Source organism: Aotus nancymaae, unplaced genomic scaffold (assembly GCF_030222135.1).
Source record: "Aotus nancymaae isolate 86718 unplaced genomic scaffold, 86718_ANA_hifiasm-v0.15.2.pri h1tg000032l_0, whole genome shotgun sequence".
NCBI classification, from domain to species: Eukaryota; Metazoa; Chordata; class Mammalia; order Primates; family Aotidae; genus Aotus; species Aotus nancymaae.
Genome location: NW_026988445.1, coordinates 11,932,953 through 11,952,665, shown reverse-complemented (window position 1 = coordinate 11,952,665; position 19,713 = coordinate 11,932,953). Strand labels below are relative to the sequence as shown.

The following is a 19,713-nucleotide window of genomic DNA, read 5'->3' as shown; positions in this document are numbered from 1 at the left end:
TCCTCCAGTTTCCAATAACATGCTTCTCATTGCTGTCTGTGACCTCACCAGAAGTATCTTTAACATTCATATTTCTACTAGTATTCTCTCTCTCTGTGTGTATAACTATAGAAGCTTCCTCTATACCTCTTCTCTTGTCTTTCTGAGCCCTAACCAGAATTGTCTTCAGGGTCCATATTTCTAACAGCAGTCACTTCAGAGCCATCTAGGTTTCTTCTAACATGCACCTCAAAACTCTCTGGTCTCTATTACCTAGTTCCAAAGCCATTTTACATTTTAAAGTATTTGTCACAGTGGCACTATACTTACCAGTACTGAAATCTGTTTTTTTTTTTTTTTTTGAGACAGAGTCTCGCTCTGTCGCCGAGGCATGAGTGCAGTGGCACAATCTCAGCTCACTGCAACCTACACCTCCCGGGTTCAGGTGATTCTCCTGCCTCAGCCTCTTGAGTAGCTTTGACTACTGGTGCCCACCACCATGCCCGGCTAATTTTTGTGTTTTGGTCTTAAGCATTTAGAATAAGGGATATTAAATCTGTACTTTTATAATGAACCAAAATGAAAGCTATAGAGCTATAGAGGAAAACTGACAATGTCAAATGCCAAAAAGCAGTCAAGTGTAAGGACAGAGAAGGGGCCACCAGATCCAGTAATTAGGAGTGACTGCTCCAAAAACTCAATAAACTGAAGGAGCAAGTTGTGGGACTCAGGAACATCCAGAGGAAGAGTGAACGAACAATGAGAACGAAGGTCCTGTTCTTGGCATGTTTGAGAAGGTCTGTGTGGTTAGGACAGGAGAGGAAAAGTAAACTAGGACAACAGAGGCCAGAATATGCAGAGATTTTTTTTTTTTTTTTTTTTTTTTTCCCTTCAAGGATTTCAGAAATCAATATTCAGGGCTTTTTAGACCAGTTTTACTCTGGATGTCTGTGACTCCACTGAAAAGTTTTGAGCAGAGCTATAGCAAGCTCTGATTTTTCCCTTTTTTATTTTTATTATACTTTAAGTTATGGGATACATACATAGAACATGTTATACATATGTTGTTTTTGTTTGTTTTTTGAGATGGAGTCTCACTTTGTCACCCAGGCTGGAGTGCAGCGGTGCAATCTCTGCTCACTGCATCCTCTACCTCCTAGGTTCAAGTGACTCTCCTGCCTCAGTCTCCTGAGTAACCAGGACTATAGGCACGTGCCACCACACCCAGCTAATTTTTGTATTTTTAGTTGAGACAGGGTTTTGCCATGTTGGCCAGGCTGGTCTTGAACTCCTGACCTCAAGTGATCCTCCCGCCTCAGCCTCCCACAGTGCTGGGATTATAGGCATGAGCCACTGCCCCTGGCCTGTTAAGGCTTTTAGACATGCTCCCTACATCTATCTGCCATCTTCCCTCATCCAGGTGTTGGCAAACTGTGGCTGTCAAACCAGTTCTTGCCTACCACTTTGTTTTGTATGGCTCATGAACTAAGAATCATTTTTACATCTTTATTTAATTTTGAATTTATATATATATATATATATTTTTTTTTTTTTTTTTTTTTTTTAATAGAGACGGGGTTTCACCGTGTTTGCCAGGTTGGTCTCGAATTCCTGACCTCAGGTGATCCGCTCGCCTCAGCCTCCCAAAGTGCATGAGCCACCGCGCCCAGCCAAATTTTTATGTTTTTATTTTTTGAGACTTGGTCTCACTGTGTCACCGAGGCTGGAGTACAGTGGCACAATCTCGGTTCACTGTAGCTTCAAACCCCTGGGTTCAAGTGATCCTCTCGCCTCAGCCTGTAAATAGCTGGGACTAAGGCACGTGCCACAATGCCCCACTAATTTTTTGTATTTTTTGTAGAGACAGGGTTTTGCCATGTTGCCCAGGCTAGTCTTGAACTCCTGAGCTCAAGTAATCCTCCTGCCTCAGCCTCTCAAAGTGCTAGGATTCCAGGCATGAGCCACCGTGCTAGCCCCCAAGTTGTCTTTTTTAATGATCATGATTTAGTACTTCTAAAACTTTGTGTTTTGATGTAATTTCCATACCAGCCTGGACAACATAGTGAGACCCTCATCTCTACACATAAAACTGAAAAATTAACTAGGCGTGCTGGCACGTCTGTCGTCCTAGCTACTCGGGAGGCTGAACTGGGAGGATTGCTTGAGACCGGGAGGTTGAGGTTGCGGCGAGCTTTGATTGCACAACTACACTCCAGCCTGACTGACAGAATGAGACCCTGTCTCAAAAACAAAAATAAATTTATTATTTATTTTATTTTTTTTTGAGACGGAGTCTCACTCTGTCACCTAGGCTAGAGTGCAGTGACACGATGTCTGCTCACTGCGCCCTCTTCCTCCCATGCTCAAGCAGTACTCCTGCCTCAGCCTCCCAAGTAGCTGGGACTACAGGTGCCCACCACCATGCCCAGCTAATTTTTGTATTTTTAATAGAGACTGGGTTTCACCATGTTGGCCAGGCTGGTCTCGAACTGCTGACCTCAAATGATCCACCCTCCTTGGCCTCTGAAAGTACTGGGATTACAGGCGTGAGCCACCACACTGGCAAGAATTTTTATAAAGAGGAAAATTGAAAGAATAGTACAAAGAACACCCATATACTCTTTACCTAGAATGTGCCTTTATCCATGCATACTATGCATACTAGCTATTCCCTAAGGACGAAGGCTTTTATGATATAACCACAGTTTATTTATTAAAACCAGAAAATGTAATCTTGATTCAATAATGTTACTGAATCCACCATTCATATTCAGAGTTTGCCTGTCTCAATAATGTTCTTTATAGCTATTGTTTTGTGGGAGTTTTTTTTCCTGAACTGAAATCCAACCCCTAAATTATGTTTGTTTTGCTTTTTAGTTTCCTTTAATCTGGAACAACGTTTTTTTGTTTTTCATAATCTTTACATTTTTGAAGATTATAGGTAGTTACTATACAAAATATCCCTCACTTTGGGTTTTTTTGCTGTTTCCACATGGTTGGAATCAGGTTGTATGTTTTTGGAAGGAAACACCAGAGAAGCAATATGACTTCAAAAGGCACAGAATATCTGTGGTGTTATTTATTTCATAATGATAGTTTTGATCAATCCACTGTAAATTAATTTGAAATTAATAAATAATTTATAAGAAGATATTTTAAGATTATATAAATATTCTGTAACTCATCAAACTTTTTTTTTTTTGAGATGGAGTCTCGTTCTGTCACCAGGCTGGAGTGCAGTGGCGTGACCTCTGCCTTCCAGGTTCAAGTGATTCTCCTACCTCAGACTCCCAAGTAGCTGGGACTACAGGCACCACGCCCAGCTAATTTTTGTATTTTTTAGTAGAGACAGGGTTTCACCATGTTGGCCAAAATGGTCTCGATCTCTTGATCTTGTGATCCGCCCTCCTCGGCCTCCCAAAGTGCTGGGATTACAGGCGTGAGCCACCGCACCTGGCCAACTCATCAAACTTTCACTTATATTTTTAGCAGGTAGTCTTGCTAAAAATGTTAAACTTGAATTTAATAATGAGGAGACAGAAAATAAATTCAGATTGTGGAACGTTTTATAAATTAGCTGGCCTGGATCCTTCAAAAATATCAGTGTTACATCCACAAAGGTGAAGAGATTATTACAAGTTAAAAGAGTCAAAGGAGACACAACAACCGAATAAATACATGAACCTTGACTAGACTCTGGGTTAGAGAAAAACAACTCTAAAGACCATTTTTCGGGAGTAATTTGAGAAATTTTAATATGGACTCTATATTAGATAATTTACCAATATTGAATTTCTTATTTGTGTTGATTGTATTGTAGCTATTCGGGTAGCCTTTTTTTTAATAGAGATACATGCTGAGAATTTTTAAGATGAAGTGTTTGTAACTTATTTTCTTATTAGTTTTTAAATTTATTATTATTATTTTTGAGATGGTCTTGCTCTGTTGGCCAAGCTGAGTGCATTGGCACAATCATGACTCACTGCAGCCTCCACCTCCCAGACTCAAGCTGTCTTCCCACCTCAACCTCCCAAGGAGCTGGGACTACAGCCACATACTACCACGCCCAGCTAATTTTTTAATATTTTGTAGGTCTAGGGCTTCCCTGTGTTGCCAAGGGTGGTCTCAAACTCCTAGGCTCAAGTGATCTTCCCACCTTGGCCTCCCAAAGTGCTGGGATTACAGACATGAGCCACTATGCCTGGCCTAGAACTTATTTTCAAATGGTTCTGCCCTGCCCCTCCAAAAAATCTCTACACAGAGATAAGTAAAGTAAGTATGGCAGTTTGAGAATACTATAAGTAAAGAATATATGAGTGTTGATTACATTATTTCTTTCATATTTTTAATAAGTGAAATTTTAAAATAAAAATATTTGAAGCAAAAAAGGTTAGTTAAAAGGGAAAAAATGGAGAAAGGTCACAATAGTAGATATATAAACTTAGAAGTTTGAAAATGGGTTTTTGGCAAGTGTCTATACTGTAACATAATTAAGTATTCATGCAAATTTGGTCCATTTAGATTGAGCTTAATGGAAAAATATTGGTAGAGACTACTATGCTAAACTTCTTTTCTTTTTTCAGTATAGACTATGGTCGAAGAAAAAGAAATGCTTTTAGGATTCAGGTAGAAAAAGGTGAGTCTTATTGTTAGAGCTCAATTATCAATAAAGCTATACAAATAATTGTTTTAACTCATAGCATTTTTTTTTCTTTTTGTTTCAGTATTTAGCATAATTAGTAGTGAGAAGGAACTTAAGAATTTAACAGAATTAGAAGATGAACATTTGGCAAAAAGAGCAAGACATGGTGAAGAGGATAATGAGTAAGTATACAAAATGCACTTTTTTTTAAACAGTGAACTTTATCACATTACATTCCTGCTTGTAAAACTTTCAGTGGCTCTTCATTGCCAACAAAGCCCTGCGTAATGTTTACCTAGCCTCTCCAGACCTTTACTTCAGCCATATTGAATGTTCTCTATTCCCCAAAGAGATCAAATTCTCTTTGACTGTGCCTTTGTATGGGTGATTTTGTTGAGTTAGAGTTATCATTTCCCTTTCACAAACTCCCACTCAGCCCTCAAGAATCAGTTGAAATGTTGCTGCCTTTATTAGGCCTAAGACTCCTTTTAAAATGTTTCCTTAGCTTCTAGTTACAGATGTTTGTTACAATCCTTATCATATGCCATTGAAATTATTTGCTTGTTTGCATTACCAACAGTACTGTCTTATTACCTTCTTTTTCTGCCCTAATACAACGTCAGATATATTAAAAGGTGCCAATTAATTTTGTTTCAGAAATAGTATTGAGAGCTTTTTTTTTCTTTTTGAGACAGAGTCTTGCTCTGTCGTCCAGGCTGGAGTGCAGTGGGGCAATCTCGGCTCGCCGCAACCTCTGCCTCCCAAGTTCAAGTGATTCTCTTGCCTCAGCCTCCCTAGTAGCTGGGACAACAGGTGGGTGCCACCACACCCAGCTAATTTTTGTATTTTTAGTAGAGACAGGGTTTCTCCATGTTGGTCAGGCTGGTCTCAAACTCCCGACCTCAGGTGATCCCCTCGCCTCCGCCTCCCAAAGTGCTGGGATTACAGATGACTGCTCTCAGGTCTTATTGAACCGTCACCATAAGCAAGATACTGAACCTTTCCGTAAATATCAAAAGTCTTCTTGTTCCCCTTTGCAATTCATTTTTCCCTCCACTCTTGTTTCTAGGCAACCCTTTTTTTTTTTGTTTTTGAGGCAAGGTTTTACCCTTGTCACGTAGCTGGAGTGCAGGCTGGAGTGCCATCACAGCTCACTGCAGCCTTGACTTACCAGGTTACTTGATTCTTCTAATTCAGCCTCCCAAGTAGCAGCAGGCACATGCTACCACAGCTACCTAATATTTTGTATTAACAGGGTTTTGCCATGTTGCTCAGGTTGGTCTCGAACTCCTGGGCTCAAGCAGTCTGCCCGCCTCAGCTTCCCAAAGTGTTGGGATTATAGGCGTGAACCACAGCGCCCAGCTTGAGGCAACTATTGATTTGCTTTCTGTCACTGTACGTTACATTGCATCTTGTAGAATTTTACTTGGAATCATACTTTTAAAATCTGGATTCTTTCATTCTTTCACTTAGCATAATGATTTTGAGATTTATCAATGTTGTATGTATCAATAGTTCATTGCTTGCTTTTTATTGATGAGTGTGTATGGACATGCCACAATTATTTTATCTGTTTATCTGTTTTGGGGTGTTTTTTTTTTTTTTTTTTTGAGACAGGGTCTCACTTTGTTGCCCAGGCTGGAATGTAGTGGAGTGGCATGATCACGACTCACTGCAGCCTTTACCTCCTGGACTCAAGCAGTTCTCCCACCTCACCTGCCCAGTACCTGGGACTACAGGTGCATGCTACCATGCCCAGTTAATTTTCTAATTTTTTGTAAAAACAGAGGTCTCACTGTGTTGCCAGGCTGGTCTTGTACCCCTGGGCTTAAGCAGTCCTCTTGCCTGGGACTCCCAGAGTGCTGGGATTACTGGTGTGAACCACCTTGCCTGGCCTCTTTATCTCTCATTGGGCAATTGGTTTGTTTCCAGTTTCTGACTATTACAAATTAAGCTACTAAGAACATTATGTCCAGGTCTTTGTGTGGACAGTATTTTCATTTCCCTTGTTAAATATCTAAGATTGGAATAGCAGGGTCATGTGACAGATGCATATTTAACTTTAAGAAATTCCTAAACTATTTTCCAATGTGTTTGTACCATTTTGCTTTTTTACGTTAGCAGTTTATGAGAAATCTACTTTTTTTCCATATATTGCCAATATTTGGTATGATCAGTCTTTAATTTTCGGTAATATTTCACTGTAAATATGACATTAGCTTTAGGTATTTTTGTAGCTGTCCTTTTGTAGCTATCCTTTTTTTGTAGACATCGGAATGAGAAAGTTTCCTAACATTCCTAGATAGCTGAGAATTTTTGTCACGAATAGGTATTGCATTTATTAAGTGCTTTTCTGCATCTATTGAAACATCTCATTATGGGCTTCCCCCTTTAGTCTGTTAACTTGGTGAATTGCGTTGGTTCCCAGTATTAAGCCAATTTTGCATTCCTGGGATAAACTCTACTTGGTCTTGATATGTTATATTTTTAATGTATTACTGGCAGCCTGGGCAACATAGTGAGACTCTGTCTCTACAGAAAATTTAAAAATTAGCCATGCATGGTAGTGCATGGTTATAGCCCAGCTTTTTTGGAAGCTAAGGTAGGAGGATTGCTTGAGCCTGGAGTTGAAGGTTACAATGAGCTATGTTTATGCCACTGAACTCCAGCCTGGGTAACAGAGAGAGACTTTGTCTCTAAAAAAAAAAAAGAAAAGAAAAATACAAGAGTATTTCTTTGTTTTTTTGAGGTAGAGTCTGGCTCTTGTCACCCAGGCTTGAGTACAATGGCATGAGCCCAACTCACTGCAACCACCGCCTCTGGGTTCAAGCAATTCTCCTGCCTCAGCCTCCTGAGTAGCTGGGATTACAGGCACCTGCCACCATGTCCAGCTAACTTTTGAAAAAAAGGGTATTAATTGGATTTAATGTATTAATCTTTTTCTACTGATGTTTGAATCTGTATGTCATATTGGTCTGAATTTTCTTTTGTTTATTTTTGTAATGTCTGTCAGGTTTTGGTGTTAGGGATTCACCAGCCTCATGATATTAGTGAGAAAGTGTTTGTTTTTCTCTATTTTGTGAAAATGAATTATGGTAATTCTTTTTTGAATATTTGTTAGTGTTGGCCCACAATTCATCCAGGCCTAGAATCAACTTCCCCCAGAGTCTTCTTTTTCTGAAGGATTTTGATAAATTTTAGTTTTGCTGGATATACAACTCTTCCTTACATCTCTTCTTATGTCAGTTGTGGTACATTGTATTTTTTAATCATCTGTTTATTTTCTCTCAGGTGTGGAATTCATTGGCATAATGCTTCTGCAATATTCTCTTGTTATCCTTTTAATGTCTATAAGATTTGGGATGATAGCCCTATTTTGCTATTTGTAACTCAGTCTTTTTCATTTAGATTTATCATAATTTTCTTAACGAGTTCCATTTTCATGGATATTTGTTTGTGTTACACTATTATATAATAAATAACTCTTGACTGGGCATGATAGCTCATGCCTATAATCCTGGCACTTTGGGAGGCTGAGGCAGATGGATCATGAGGTCAGGAGTTTAAGACCAGTCTGGCCAAGATGGTGAAACCCCGTCTCTACTAAAAATACAAAAATTAGCAGGGCATGGTAGCAAGTGCCTGAAATTCAGGCTACTCGGGAAGCTAAGGCAGGAAGGGAGTTGCTTGAACTTGGGAGTCGGAGGTTGCAGTGAACTGAAATCGCACCTCTGCACTCCAGCCTAGATGACAGAGTGAGACTCCATCTCAAAAAAATAAAAAAGTAAATAAAAATAAATAATTCTTTATTGCATATCTTTGTACACATTACATTTTTCTATTTTTTTTTTTTTTTTTTTAAGAAGGAGTTTCGCTCTTGTTACCCAGGCTGGAGTGCAATGGCGCGATCTCGGCTCACTGCAACCTCCACCTCCTGGGTTTAAGCAATTCTCCCGCCTCAGCCTCCCGAGTAGCTGGGACTACAGGCGCGTGCCACCATGCCCAGCTAATTTTTGTATTTTTAGTAGAGACGGGGTTTCACCTTGTTGACCAGGATGGTCTCGATCTCTTGACCTCGTGATCCACCTGCCTCAGCCTCCCAATATGTTGAAATTTTGAGGTGGAATTTCTGGGGTCAAAGATTGATATTTTTGAGATTTCTAGTGCATTTGGACTTGGCTTCCTAAAAAGGTGGCCTGAGTTTATACTTCCAATAACTTTGTATAAAGAGAACATTTATTTGCATCCCTGCAATCTTAGTTATACTATTATTTAATCTTTGCTGGTTTTATAGGCAAAATATTGATCTTTTTTTATTTTGATACGAAATCTCACTCTGTCACCCAGGCTGGAGTCCAGTGATGTGATCTCGGCTCACTGCAACCTCTGCCTCCTGGGTTCAAACAATTCTTCTGCCTCAGCCTCCTGAGTAGTTGGGATTACAGGCGCCCACCACCACTCCTGGCTAATTTTTGTATTTTTAGTAGAGACAGGGTTTCACCATGTTTGGCAGGCTGGTCTCGAACTCCTGACCTCGTGATCCACCCCCATCGGCCTCCCAAAGTGCTGGGATTATAGGCGTGAGCCACTGCACCCAGCCTTGATTATATTTTTATTTGTAATTTTATAATTATTGAGGTTAGTTTTTTGTTATTTCATAATTGTTTTGTGAATTGCTTGCTTACGGGTTTTTTTCTATTTCATTTGAGAGGTATTTGAATTTTCCTTATTAGTTATTGGAGGGCTTTGCATAAAATATTACCTCTTTTTATATGTATTACAACTACCTTCTGCATTTTGCCACTTCCCTTTTAATTTTTGTTTATACCGTCTTTTGATTAGAGAAGTTTTGCATTTTTATGTAGTCAATTCTATCAGTCTTTTTCCTTTTAGTTTATGCCAATATGCTTAAGACCTCTTTCAAGAGTGTGTAAAGTGATTACTTACACTTTTTTCCTATTTCTTTCTGATGTTTAACTCTTTAATCCACTTGAAATTTTTTTTTTTTTTGTAGGGCATAAATTGTAAGGCAAACTATTTTTTTTAAATAGTTGAATAATATAACTTATTAACATTGATTAGAAATGCCCCTAAGTAATATTGATAAATTTTAATGAATAAAGAATTTGCTTTTTTTTTTGAGACAGGGTCTCACTGTGTCACCCAGGTTTCAGTGCAGTGGCACAATTGTGGCTCATTGCAGTCTTGACATCCCAGGCCCAAGCGATCCTCCCACCTCAGCCTTCTAAGTAGCTGGGACTACAGGTGTGCACCAGCATGCCCAGCTAATTTTTAAGTTTTTCTGTAGAGACAGGGTCTCCCTTGGTTGCTCAGGCTAGGATTTGTATCTTAATATCTTAATTATAATAGCATTTCCTTGCATTCATATAAAGCTTTTTACTTAAAAAAAAGTGCTTTTCTTATTTAAATAATTTCTAAAGAAGTATTAAATACTAGCAGAGTCCTGAAGTTACTTGAAGCTATTAGGTAACAACTTTCAATTATAATGAATCAAGACTACATTCTCAGCTTGTAGTTTATTAGGATTTATAGCTCTTTTTTGATACAGGAGATTTATTTGCTCCTTCATCCCTCATGAACAGTCTTGGAGAAATTGTATTTGGTTACATGGTTCAGTCATGTTGACTTTGTGAATTTGTTACTCAGAGTGCTTAATTATGAGTTGCTGAAATATTTCCTCTACCTGAATCTGATATTCCTAAATGAGACCCTTGGGCCTGAGGGAGTTGTTGTCTCACTTTTATTTATTGCTAGGATAAAAATAACTATAATTTTTTATGCATTTATTATATATTATAAACGCATAAGGAGTTTGCAAGCATTTATTTAATCCTTTAATAACCTTGGGAGATAGACATTACTTATTATCTCTGTTTTATAGATAAGAAAGCTGACACTTACAGAGCTTAAGTAATAACTGGTTAAGTTGGATTTTGAATCCTAATTTCTCTGATTCCAGAGTTTGGACTCTTAACCACTATAATATTTTGCCTGAATATATTTACCTATTGGGGGTAGTAATTTTTTTGGGATGTGGGAGAAAAAGTCTTTAAAACATTTTTCCCTCTTTTTACTGAGGTATACTGAAAGCTATTCTGATGATGATTCAAGTGTGGAAGACTACCGAGATCCACAGGTAAGCCAAACATTTAGTGGGTCCACTTTGATTTTTTCTTTTTAAATCGTTATGATACCTCCTTAGAAAAACTCCGTAAGAGCTGGGCATGATGACTCATACCTGTAATCCTAGCACTTTGGGAGGCTGAAGCATGTGGATCACTTGAGCCCAGGAGTTTGAGACCAGCCTGGGCAACATGGCAAAACCCTCTCTCTAGAAAAAATACAAAAAAAAAAAAAGAAAAGAAAAGAAATAAGCCTGGCCAACATGGTGAAACCTTGTCTCTACAAAAAAAAATGCAAAAATTAGCCAAGCATGGTGGCATGCACCTGTGGTCCTAGCTACTTGAGTGGCTGAGGTGGGAGGATCACTTGAACCCAGGAGGCAGAGGTTGCAGTGAGCTGGGATCGCACCACTACACTCCAGCCTGAGCAACAAAACTAGATCCTGTCTCAAAAAAAAAAAAAAAAATCAATAAGGAATATAATAAAAAGCCAGGTGCTGTGGCTCACGCCTATAATCCCAGCACTTTGGGAGGCAGGAAGATCACTTGAGGCCAGGAGTTCAAGACCAGCCTGGGCAATGTAGCAAGATTGTCTCTACAAAAAACAAACAAAAATTAGCTGGGTCTGGTGGCATACACCCATAGTCCTAGCTACTCAGGAGTCTGAGGCTGGAGGACTGCTTGAGCCTAGGCGTTTGAAGCTGAAGTGAGCTATGATTGTGCCATTCCACTTCAGCCTGGGTAACAGACCTTATTGCAAAAGAGAGAAAAGAGCAGGAAAGAAAGAAGAAAGGAAAAAAAAAGGGTTAGGTCTGAAGGGAGGGAGAGAGGAAGGAAGGGGAATAGAATAAGAGACTTTTGATATCTTCATCAATAAATAATTGAACACTTTCTGTGTTCAGTGTTGGTAATGGATTAACCATTCTTCCAGTATTTGTGTTTATAGTCAGTTATACAAGAAAAAAGAAGAGAAGAGAATAGCTAGCAATAAGGGCAGACAGGAATAGAGTAATTAATAGTAAAAATGGAAAAAGGGATATACTTTTTGCCAAGGAGATGGCATTAGTAATGAAAAGGCTTGATTAAAGGAGAATATGGAGATAATACAGTGTTCTCTCACTATCCATGGGAGATATGGCCCCAGGGCCCCACATGAATATCCACAAATGCTTAAGTTCCCTATGTAAAATGGCATCATGTTTGCGTATAACCTTACACACATCCTCCTATATACTTTAAATTATCTCTGGATTATTTATAATACCTAATACAATGTAAATAAGATTTAAATAGTTTTTACACTGTATTTCTTTCTTATTTTTGAGAGGGAGTCTCACTCTGTCACCCAGGCTGGCGTGCAGTGGTACGATCTCAGCTCACTGCAACCTCCGCCTCCCAGGCTCGAGCAATTCTCCTGCCTCAGCCTCCCGAGTAGCTGGGATTACAGGCAGGTCTCGCTGTGTTGCCCAGCCCGAAGTTCAGTGGTGCCATCTCGGCTCTCTGCAACCTCTGCCTCCCAAGTTCAAGCGGTTCTCATGCCTCAGCCTCCTGAGTAGCTGGGATTACAGGCATGCGCCACCATACCCAGGTAATTTTTGGCATTTTTAGTAGACACAGGGTTTTGCTATGTTGGCCAGGATGGTCTTGAACTCCTGGCCTTGAGTGATCCGCCCATCTTGGCCTCCTGAAGTGCTGGGATTACAGGCATGAGCCACCATGCCCAGCCTACACTGTATTTCTTAAAATTTGTATTACTTTTTACTGGTGTATTTTTTTAATTGAATTTTTTTCCCAAATATTTTCCATTGAGGTTCTTTGAATCCCTGGATTCAGAACCCTTGGATATAGAGGGCGAACTGTCTGTCAAATTATTTATAATTTGCTTTTTACTTTTTCCCTTGGTAAATCAGTTTTGAATTTATTGTCAAAATATTTGATCCAATTTTTTCAGGGATAGGGTCTTGCTCTGTCACCCAGGCTGTAGGGCAGTGGCATGGTCCTAACTCACTACAACCTTAAACTCTTGGGCTCAAGTCGTCCTCCTACCTCAGCCTCTCAAGTAGCTAGGATAACAGACATGTGCCACCATGCCTGGCTAATTTTTCAATTTTTTGTAGAGACAGGGTCTTGCTATGTTGCCCAGGTTGGTTTCGAACTCCAGGCCTCAAGCAGTCCTCCCAGTTTGGCCTCCCAAAGCGTTGGGATTACAGGGCGTGAGCCACCATGCCCAGCCCCAATTTTGAATTGATGGACTAATAGTGACTCGCATTGGTAACCAGCTCATTTCATACTTCTTTAGTGTATTTTTTAGAAGCAATCATACTTACTTGATTTTATTTAACCACTAGTTATGAATTGGTTTTTCATTAATTTGCAATGGAGTGGAGTCTTTTTGAATAGTAAATGCTTGTTTGTGAATCGTCTTATTGTAATCACCTATATATTCTTTTCTTTGTCTTTTTTTTTTTTTTTTTGAGATGGAATCTCACTCTGTCACCCAGGCTGGAGTTCAGTGGCATGATCTCAGCTCACTGCAACTTCTGCCTCCTGGGTTCAAGTGATTCTCCTGCCTCAGCTTCTGAAGTAGCTGGAATTACAGGCACCTGGCACTGTGTCCAGCTAATTTTTTTATTTTTAGTAGAGAAGGGATTTTTGCCATGTTGGCCAGGCTGGTCTCAAACTCCTGACCTCAAGTGATCTGGCCACCTCGGCCTCCCAAAGTGCTGGGATTACAGGCATGAGCCACTGTGCCCAGCCTAACACCTATATATTCTGATTATAAGCGTTCTGAGAGAAGTTCCTGAAAACAAAATGTAGAAAACTTATTACTATAGGCAATACAACTTTCATGAGTACCTGTTGAGTAATTTATGCTAAAGTTTCATTTTATGTTTCTACCAGTCAGCAAATCACATGAACAGTTCCCTGCTCTCTTTATATCGGAAAGGAAATCCTGATTCTGTTTCAAATACTCCTGAGATGGAGCAAAGAGAAACCACCTCTTCAACACCACGGTTAAGTTCCAAAACAGGCTCCATTTCCTTGAAGACTCCTGCCAAAGATTCAGAGGGAGGATGGTTTATTGACAAAACCCCAAGTGGAAAGAAAGACAGTTTTTTCTTGGAACTATCAGATGAGAAAAGTAATCCTAAGAAGCCAATAACTGAGATACAGGTATTTTCATAATGAAATTTTAGCCCCATGTAGTTGAAGTACATTTCAGCCTTTTCATTGATATGCATGGAGAATTTGGTCACATTGCACTACTTGCCATTCTTTCTATCCTAGTCTAAGCCTTTTCTCTTTCTTGCCTTAATTATTGAAGCAGCCTTCCAGCTGGAGTCTATGTCCTTGCTTGTTCCCCTAGTTTATTCTTCACACATAGATAGCTCTTTTTTTTTTCTTTTTTTTTGAGACTGGGTCTGGCTTTGTCACCGGGGCTAGAGTGTAGTGATGCGATGTTGGCTTACTGCAACCTCTCCTTCCCAGGCTCAAGCCATCCTCCCACCTCGGCCTCCCATGTACCTGAGACTACAGGCATGGGCCACCATGACTAGCTAACTTTTGTATCTTTTTTAGAGATGGAGTTTTCCCATGTTGCCCAGGCTGGTCTGGAACTCCTGGGGTCAAGCAATCCACCCACCTCTGACTCCCAAAGTTCTGAGAGTATAGGTGTGAGCCACCACACATTATCATTCTTCTATTTAAAACCCTCCAGTGGCTTCATTCAGTCTCAAATCCAAAGGTCTTGTGAGCCAATAAAGACCTTTATGATTTGGCTGCCTGGCTTTCTCTTCAGTCTCATCTTCTACTACCCTGTTAAGTATGTGAATCTGTTCCTTTAGCTGTAAATTTTACAAACTCTAAATACAAATCAAGTGTTTCTTATGAAAATTTATGGTCCAAATTGAGATTGCTGTAAACTCAAAGTATACATTAGACTTTGAAGACTTACTGAAAAAATAGAATGTAAAGCATCTCAGTAATAATTTTTTATATTGACTCTATGTTGAAATGATAATATTTTGGATATACTGGGTTAAGTAAAATAGATAATTTTTTTTTTTTTGAGACGGAGTTTCGCTCTTGTTACCCAGGCTGGAGTGCAATGCCGCGATCTCGGCTCACTGCAACCTCCGCCTCCTGGGTTCAGGCAATTCTCCTGCCTCAGCCTCCTGAGTAGCTGGGATTACAGGCACGCGCCACTATGCCCAGTTAATTTTTTGTATTTTTAGTAGAGACGGGGTTTCACCATGTTGACCAGGATGGTCTCGATCTCTTGACCTCGTGATCCACCCGCCTCGGCCTCCCAAAGTGCTGGGATTACAGGCGTGAGCCACCGCGCCCGGCCCCTGTAAAATAGATAATTAAATGAATTTCATATGTGGCTCACATATTCCTCATGGACAATGATGCTTCAACTGGTTTCTAAGAACCAAGCTCTTTAATTTGGGAAACCCTTTATTAATAGGCCTTTCCAAATCTCTTTGCTTTAATTATCCGTATCATCCGTGTATAGAGAACATAGTTATGGTTGGCAGTAACTTGAGTCTTAATGCTGAATTGCCTTTTTTTTTTTTTTTAAACAGAGCCCGCTTTGTCAACCAGGCTAGAGTACAGTAGCATGATCACTGCTCACTGTAACCTCCACTTCCTGGGCATAAGCCATCCTCCCACCTCAGCCTTCCGTGTAGCTGGGACTACAGGTGCTCAGCACCATACCTGGCTAGTTTTTGTATTTTTTGGGGAGATGGGGTTTCACTGTATTGTCCAGACTGGTCTTTAACTCCTGAGTGCAAGTGATCTACCTGTCTCAGCCTGAATTATAATTAAAAACACTTTTTTTTTTTTTTAGAGTTGGAATATTGCTACATTGCTCAGGCTAGAGTGCAGTCACTTTTCACAGGCATGATCACAGAACATTATAGTCTCGAAACCCTAGGCTCAAGTGGTCTTAGCCTCCCAAGTAGCCAGGGCTACAGGTGTGTGCCCTTGTGCTTGGCTGAATTATCCTTTTTATGACTGTCAAAGCAGCTCTATAGTCATATTTAATTTAGTGAATCATCAGCTGTCAGATGAAGACAACCATGTAGAAGACCCAGTGAGAAATAAAAGGCAAATATCAGTGTCCTTAATCAAGGAGTTCACAGTTCAGTGAGAGAGACAGAGATAAGTGAATCACTCATACAAGGCAGATTATGCCAGCTAATACTTGCAAATGCGGTATCCTGGGAATGTGAGGAAGAGATTAAATCTAACTGAAAGAAGGCCAGGCATGGTGGTTCATGCCTGTAGTCCCAGCACTTTGAGAGGCTAAGGCAGCCAGATCTCCTGAGGTCAGGAGTTCGAGACCAGCCTGGCCAACATCTCAAAACCCCATCTCTACTAATAATATAAAAATTAGCTGGGCATTGTGGTGGCCGTTTGTAGTCCCAGCTACTTGGGAGGCTGAGTCAGGAGAATCACTTGAACCTGGGAGGCAGAGGTTGCAGTGAGCTGAGATTGTGCCATTGCACTCCAGTCTGGGCTACAAGAGTGAAACTCTGTCTCAAAAAAAAGAAAAAGAAAAACTGTACAAATCTGGAAAAGAAGCATTCAAATGTTATGATTTAGTTTTTTTTTTTCCCCCATATGGAATGCTTCACAAATTTCCATGTCATCCTTGCACAGGGGCCATGCTAATTTTCTCTGTGTTGTTCCAATTTTAGTATATATGCTGCCAAAGCCAGCACCAGATGTTAAGATTTAAACTGAGGTTTAAGGCAGTGAGGAGAAGGACATTCCCAATAGACTGCATCTTTGAGCAAAGAGGTTGGGAATAGTTAACAGAGGTGAAAATGCTAGGGCAGGAATTAATTTTCTTTGTAATGTCCCTCTTTAAAAAATAAAACAGTTATTGGCATAGAATTTTAAGCATGGCATATTTAAATTTATTTTCTTTCCAGGATTCAAAAGAGTCTTCTCTTTTGGAGAGTGATATTAAATGGAAAGGCAGGCTAAAGAATAGAGGAAGCAAAAGGAAGAAAGAAGATCTTCAGGAAGTAGATGGAGAAATTGAAGCTGTCCTGCAAAAGAAAGGTAAGGTGTGAGTCTTGTTGGTGACAGTGGTCATGTTTGCTTTGAGAGAAGCATCATTCTGTGAGTTACTACTGAATCATTAATCTTTTCATCTCCTCCTTTTTTGTTTACCAGCTAAAGCCAGGGGGTTAGAATTCCAGATCTCCAACGTGAAGTTTGAAGATGTGGGAGGCAATGATATGACATTAAAAGTTAGTGCAAATTCAGAATTTTACCTCAAATGGCTATATTACTAATCAGTTATGGAAAAAAGCCTACCTCTTTGTTTCTAATATGAACTGGGTATAGGAGAAGAAACTGGGAAGGTTGAGAAGGGCGAACCTGACCTGTACCCTTTAGGGCATTGCAGGAGAAAAGATGCATACTATTTTCAACTTTTCTATTATTTTAATTATAGTATACATAAGACCCATGCTTTATAAGTAATATTGTCTTAACAGTACTAATAGTTATGGTAACTTTATTTTTAATGCCTACTCTTTTCCATCTGCCATGCTAGTTACTCTGCATTACATCCTCAAGGTAGATAATGTCACAGCTTAGGAAATAGAAGCTTCTTGGAGAGGTTAGTGCTGAAATCACATAGTAGGTACCAGAGCCAGGATTCAAACTCTGTTCTAAGTCTAAAGTGTATATTCTGCCTACCTACTCCATTTCACTGCTCCAAAAAATAGGACATTTCATTCTACTTTGATTCTTCTGTTTTGAAAGACGTCTTTGTGTTTATCCTCTGCCAGGAGGTCTGCAAGATGCTCATTCACATGCGTCACCCAGAGGTGTACCACCACCTGGGCGTCGTGCCCCCTCGTGGAGTTCTCCTTCATGGGCCACCAGGCTGTGGAAAGACATTACTTGCACATGCAATTGCTGGGGTGAGGATTTCTGACACTTGTTTGCTTTTGCTGTTTTTGTTGTTATTATTTGTTTTTGTTTTTTTCTCTTTTGTCAACTTAAACCAGACCTGGCATTTTTCAGGAAGAGAATATAGTCCTTGGAACTGATCCCTTTGTTATCATGCTGGTATTATTTGTGGTATTTACTCATTTAGTTTATTTTTTGTTTCTCGTGAGCAACTTGAGGGATTTATTTTTAATGTATGTAATTGTATATGGCAAGAGTTAGGTAGAAAATAAAATAATACAGTTTCAAACAAACCTTTTTATTAACACATAGCTTACATTTTAGTTACTTCGCTTTCCCTTTAGTCCAGTAGTTATTTTATTTATTTTTTTAAGACAGAGTTTCACTGTCACCCAGGCTGGAGTGCAGTGGTGTAATCATGGCTCACTACAGCATCAACCTTCCAGGCTCTAGTGGTCCTTCCACCTCAGCCTCCCAAGTAGTGGAACCACAAACACACCACCACACCCAGCTAATGTTTTTGGGTGGTTTTTTTTTTTTTTTTTTTTTATATAGAGACGGAATCCCACTATGTTACCTAGGCTGGTCTTAAACTCCTGGCCTCAAGCAGTCCTCCTCAGTCTCCCAGAATGCTGGAATTACAGGCATGGGCCACTGCACCTGCCCTCCCAGTGGTTCTTAGGAGCAGTAAAATAAGAAAACTAGGGTTATATTACTCTTCATACAGCTAAATTTATTCAGAATTTCTATTTAGAGTTATGTTTTTATACTTTTTGGTTTTAAAATAATTCTTTCTAAAATGGTAATAATAGACACTTATTTTGTAAAATTAAGTTAGCAATCTTATTTTAGCCCTCTCAGATTTTTCAGAAACTGTATTGGGCAGTAATGTAAAATATCTGAGTAACTTCAATTAGAAAAATAGCATGCTGGCCAGGCACGGTGACTCATGCCTGTAATCCCAGCACTTTGGGAGGCCAAGGCGGGCAGATCACCTGAGGTCAGGAGTTTGAGACCAGCCTGACCAACATAGAGAAAACTCATCTCTACTAAAAGTACAAAATTAGCCAGGCATGGTGGTGCATGCCTATAATCTCAACTACTCGGGAGGCTGAGGCGGGAGAATCACTTGAACCTGGGAGGCAGAATTTGCCATGAGCCAAGATCGCACCATTGCACTTCAGCCTGGGCAACAAGAGCAAGACTACATCTCAAAAAAAAAGAAAGAAAAATAGCATGCTGTACCAAGCACTAATACAATAATGTTCTATGAAACAAAATCATTCGTAAAGGGAGACTTGATTGGTTTGCTTCATTTTTGTTGAATAATTCTATGACATGACTACTGTGTGCCAGACTTTGGAATATAGTATTAAGTACGACAATTCTAATTCTAATATGAGAGAGACATTAAACAGTCATTGATATAAACAAATGCTGTACATAGTAACAACTGTAATAAGTGGAAGACAAGACAAGAAGTGCAAAATGCTATGTGGTATGTTGGGATTCCCAAATTAGAGTTGGATTCAACGAAGATACGGTTGAGAAAGTGAAATTTCAAGCATGGGAATGGGACAACGGTAGTTTCTCTTCTCTTTTTTTTTTTTAGACAGATTCTGAATCTCTTGCCTAGGCTGAGTGCAGTGGCATGTATCACAGCTCACTGCAGCCTTGACCTCTCAGGCTCAGGTGATCCTCCTGCCTCAGCCTTGCAAGTATCTGGGACTGCAGGCATGCATTAGCATGCCTGGCTAATTTATTATTTTTTATAGAGATGGAGTCTCACTGTGTTGCCCAGGCTGGTCTCAAACTCCTAGATGCAAACATTCCTCCCGCCTGGACCTCCCAAAGTGCTGGGATTACAGGCATGGGCCTCCACGCCTGGTCTCTTCTTAAAGAGTCTCCCTCCTCTGACTAATAACTGGCTACTCTCTGGGTTAGGATTTGGAGAAATACTAGCAGGATGCATGGGAAACATCTGTGTCACAACCCTTGCTATTTTCTCCT

The 19,713-nt window shown here is 39.8% G+C and overlaps 1 protein-coding gene and 1 non-coding gene across 4 annotated transcripts in view; one reads left to right on the top strand and one right to left on the bottom strand.

Annotated features, from left to right (window-relative positions):
- NVL (nuclear VCP like) overlaps nucleotides 1-19,713 on the top strand; it is a 97,416-nt gene that overhangs the window by 7,153 nt on the left and 70,550 nt on the right. For 2 of the 3 annotated variants that reach the window (XM_021677257.2, XM_021677259.2), the window contains 7 exons: nucleotides 4,563-4,615; nucleotides 4,704-4,803; nucleotides 10,721-10,778; nucleotides 13,666-13,938; nucleotides 16,710-16,842; nucleotides 16,957-17,033; nucleotides 17,580-17,714. In XM_021677257.2, coding sequence (XP_021532932.2) covers nucleotides 4,563-4,615; nucleotides 4,704-4,803; nucleotides 10,721-10,778; nucleotides 13,666-13,938; nucleotides 16,710-16,842; nucleotides 16,957-17,033; nucleotides 17,580-17,714 — 829 coding nt within the window. The remainder of the gene's footprint in view (nucleotides 1-4,562; nucleotides 4,616-4,703; nucleotides 4,804-10,720; nucleotides 10,779-13,665; nucleotides 13,939-16,709; nucleotides 16,843-16,956; nucleotides 17,034-17,579; nucleotides 17,715-19,713) is intronic. The other variant, XM_021677258.2, reaches the window with a different exon arrangement.
- Nucleotides 16,390-16,496, bottom strand: LOC135277633 (U6 spliceosomal RNA). Its single transcript, XR_010345243.1, has one exon. It is a non-coding gene; the product is annotated as a U6 spliceosomal RNA (small nuclear RNA).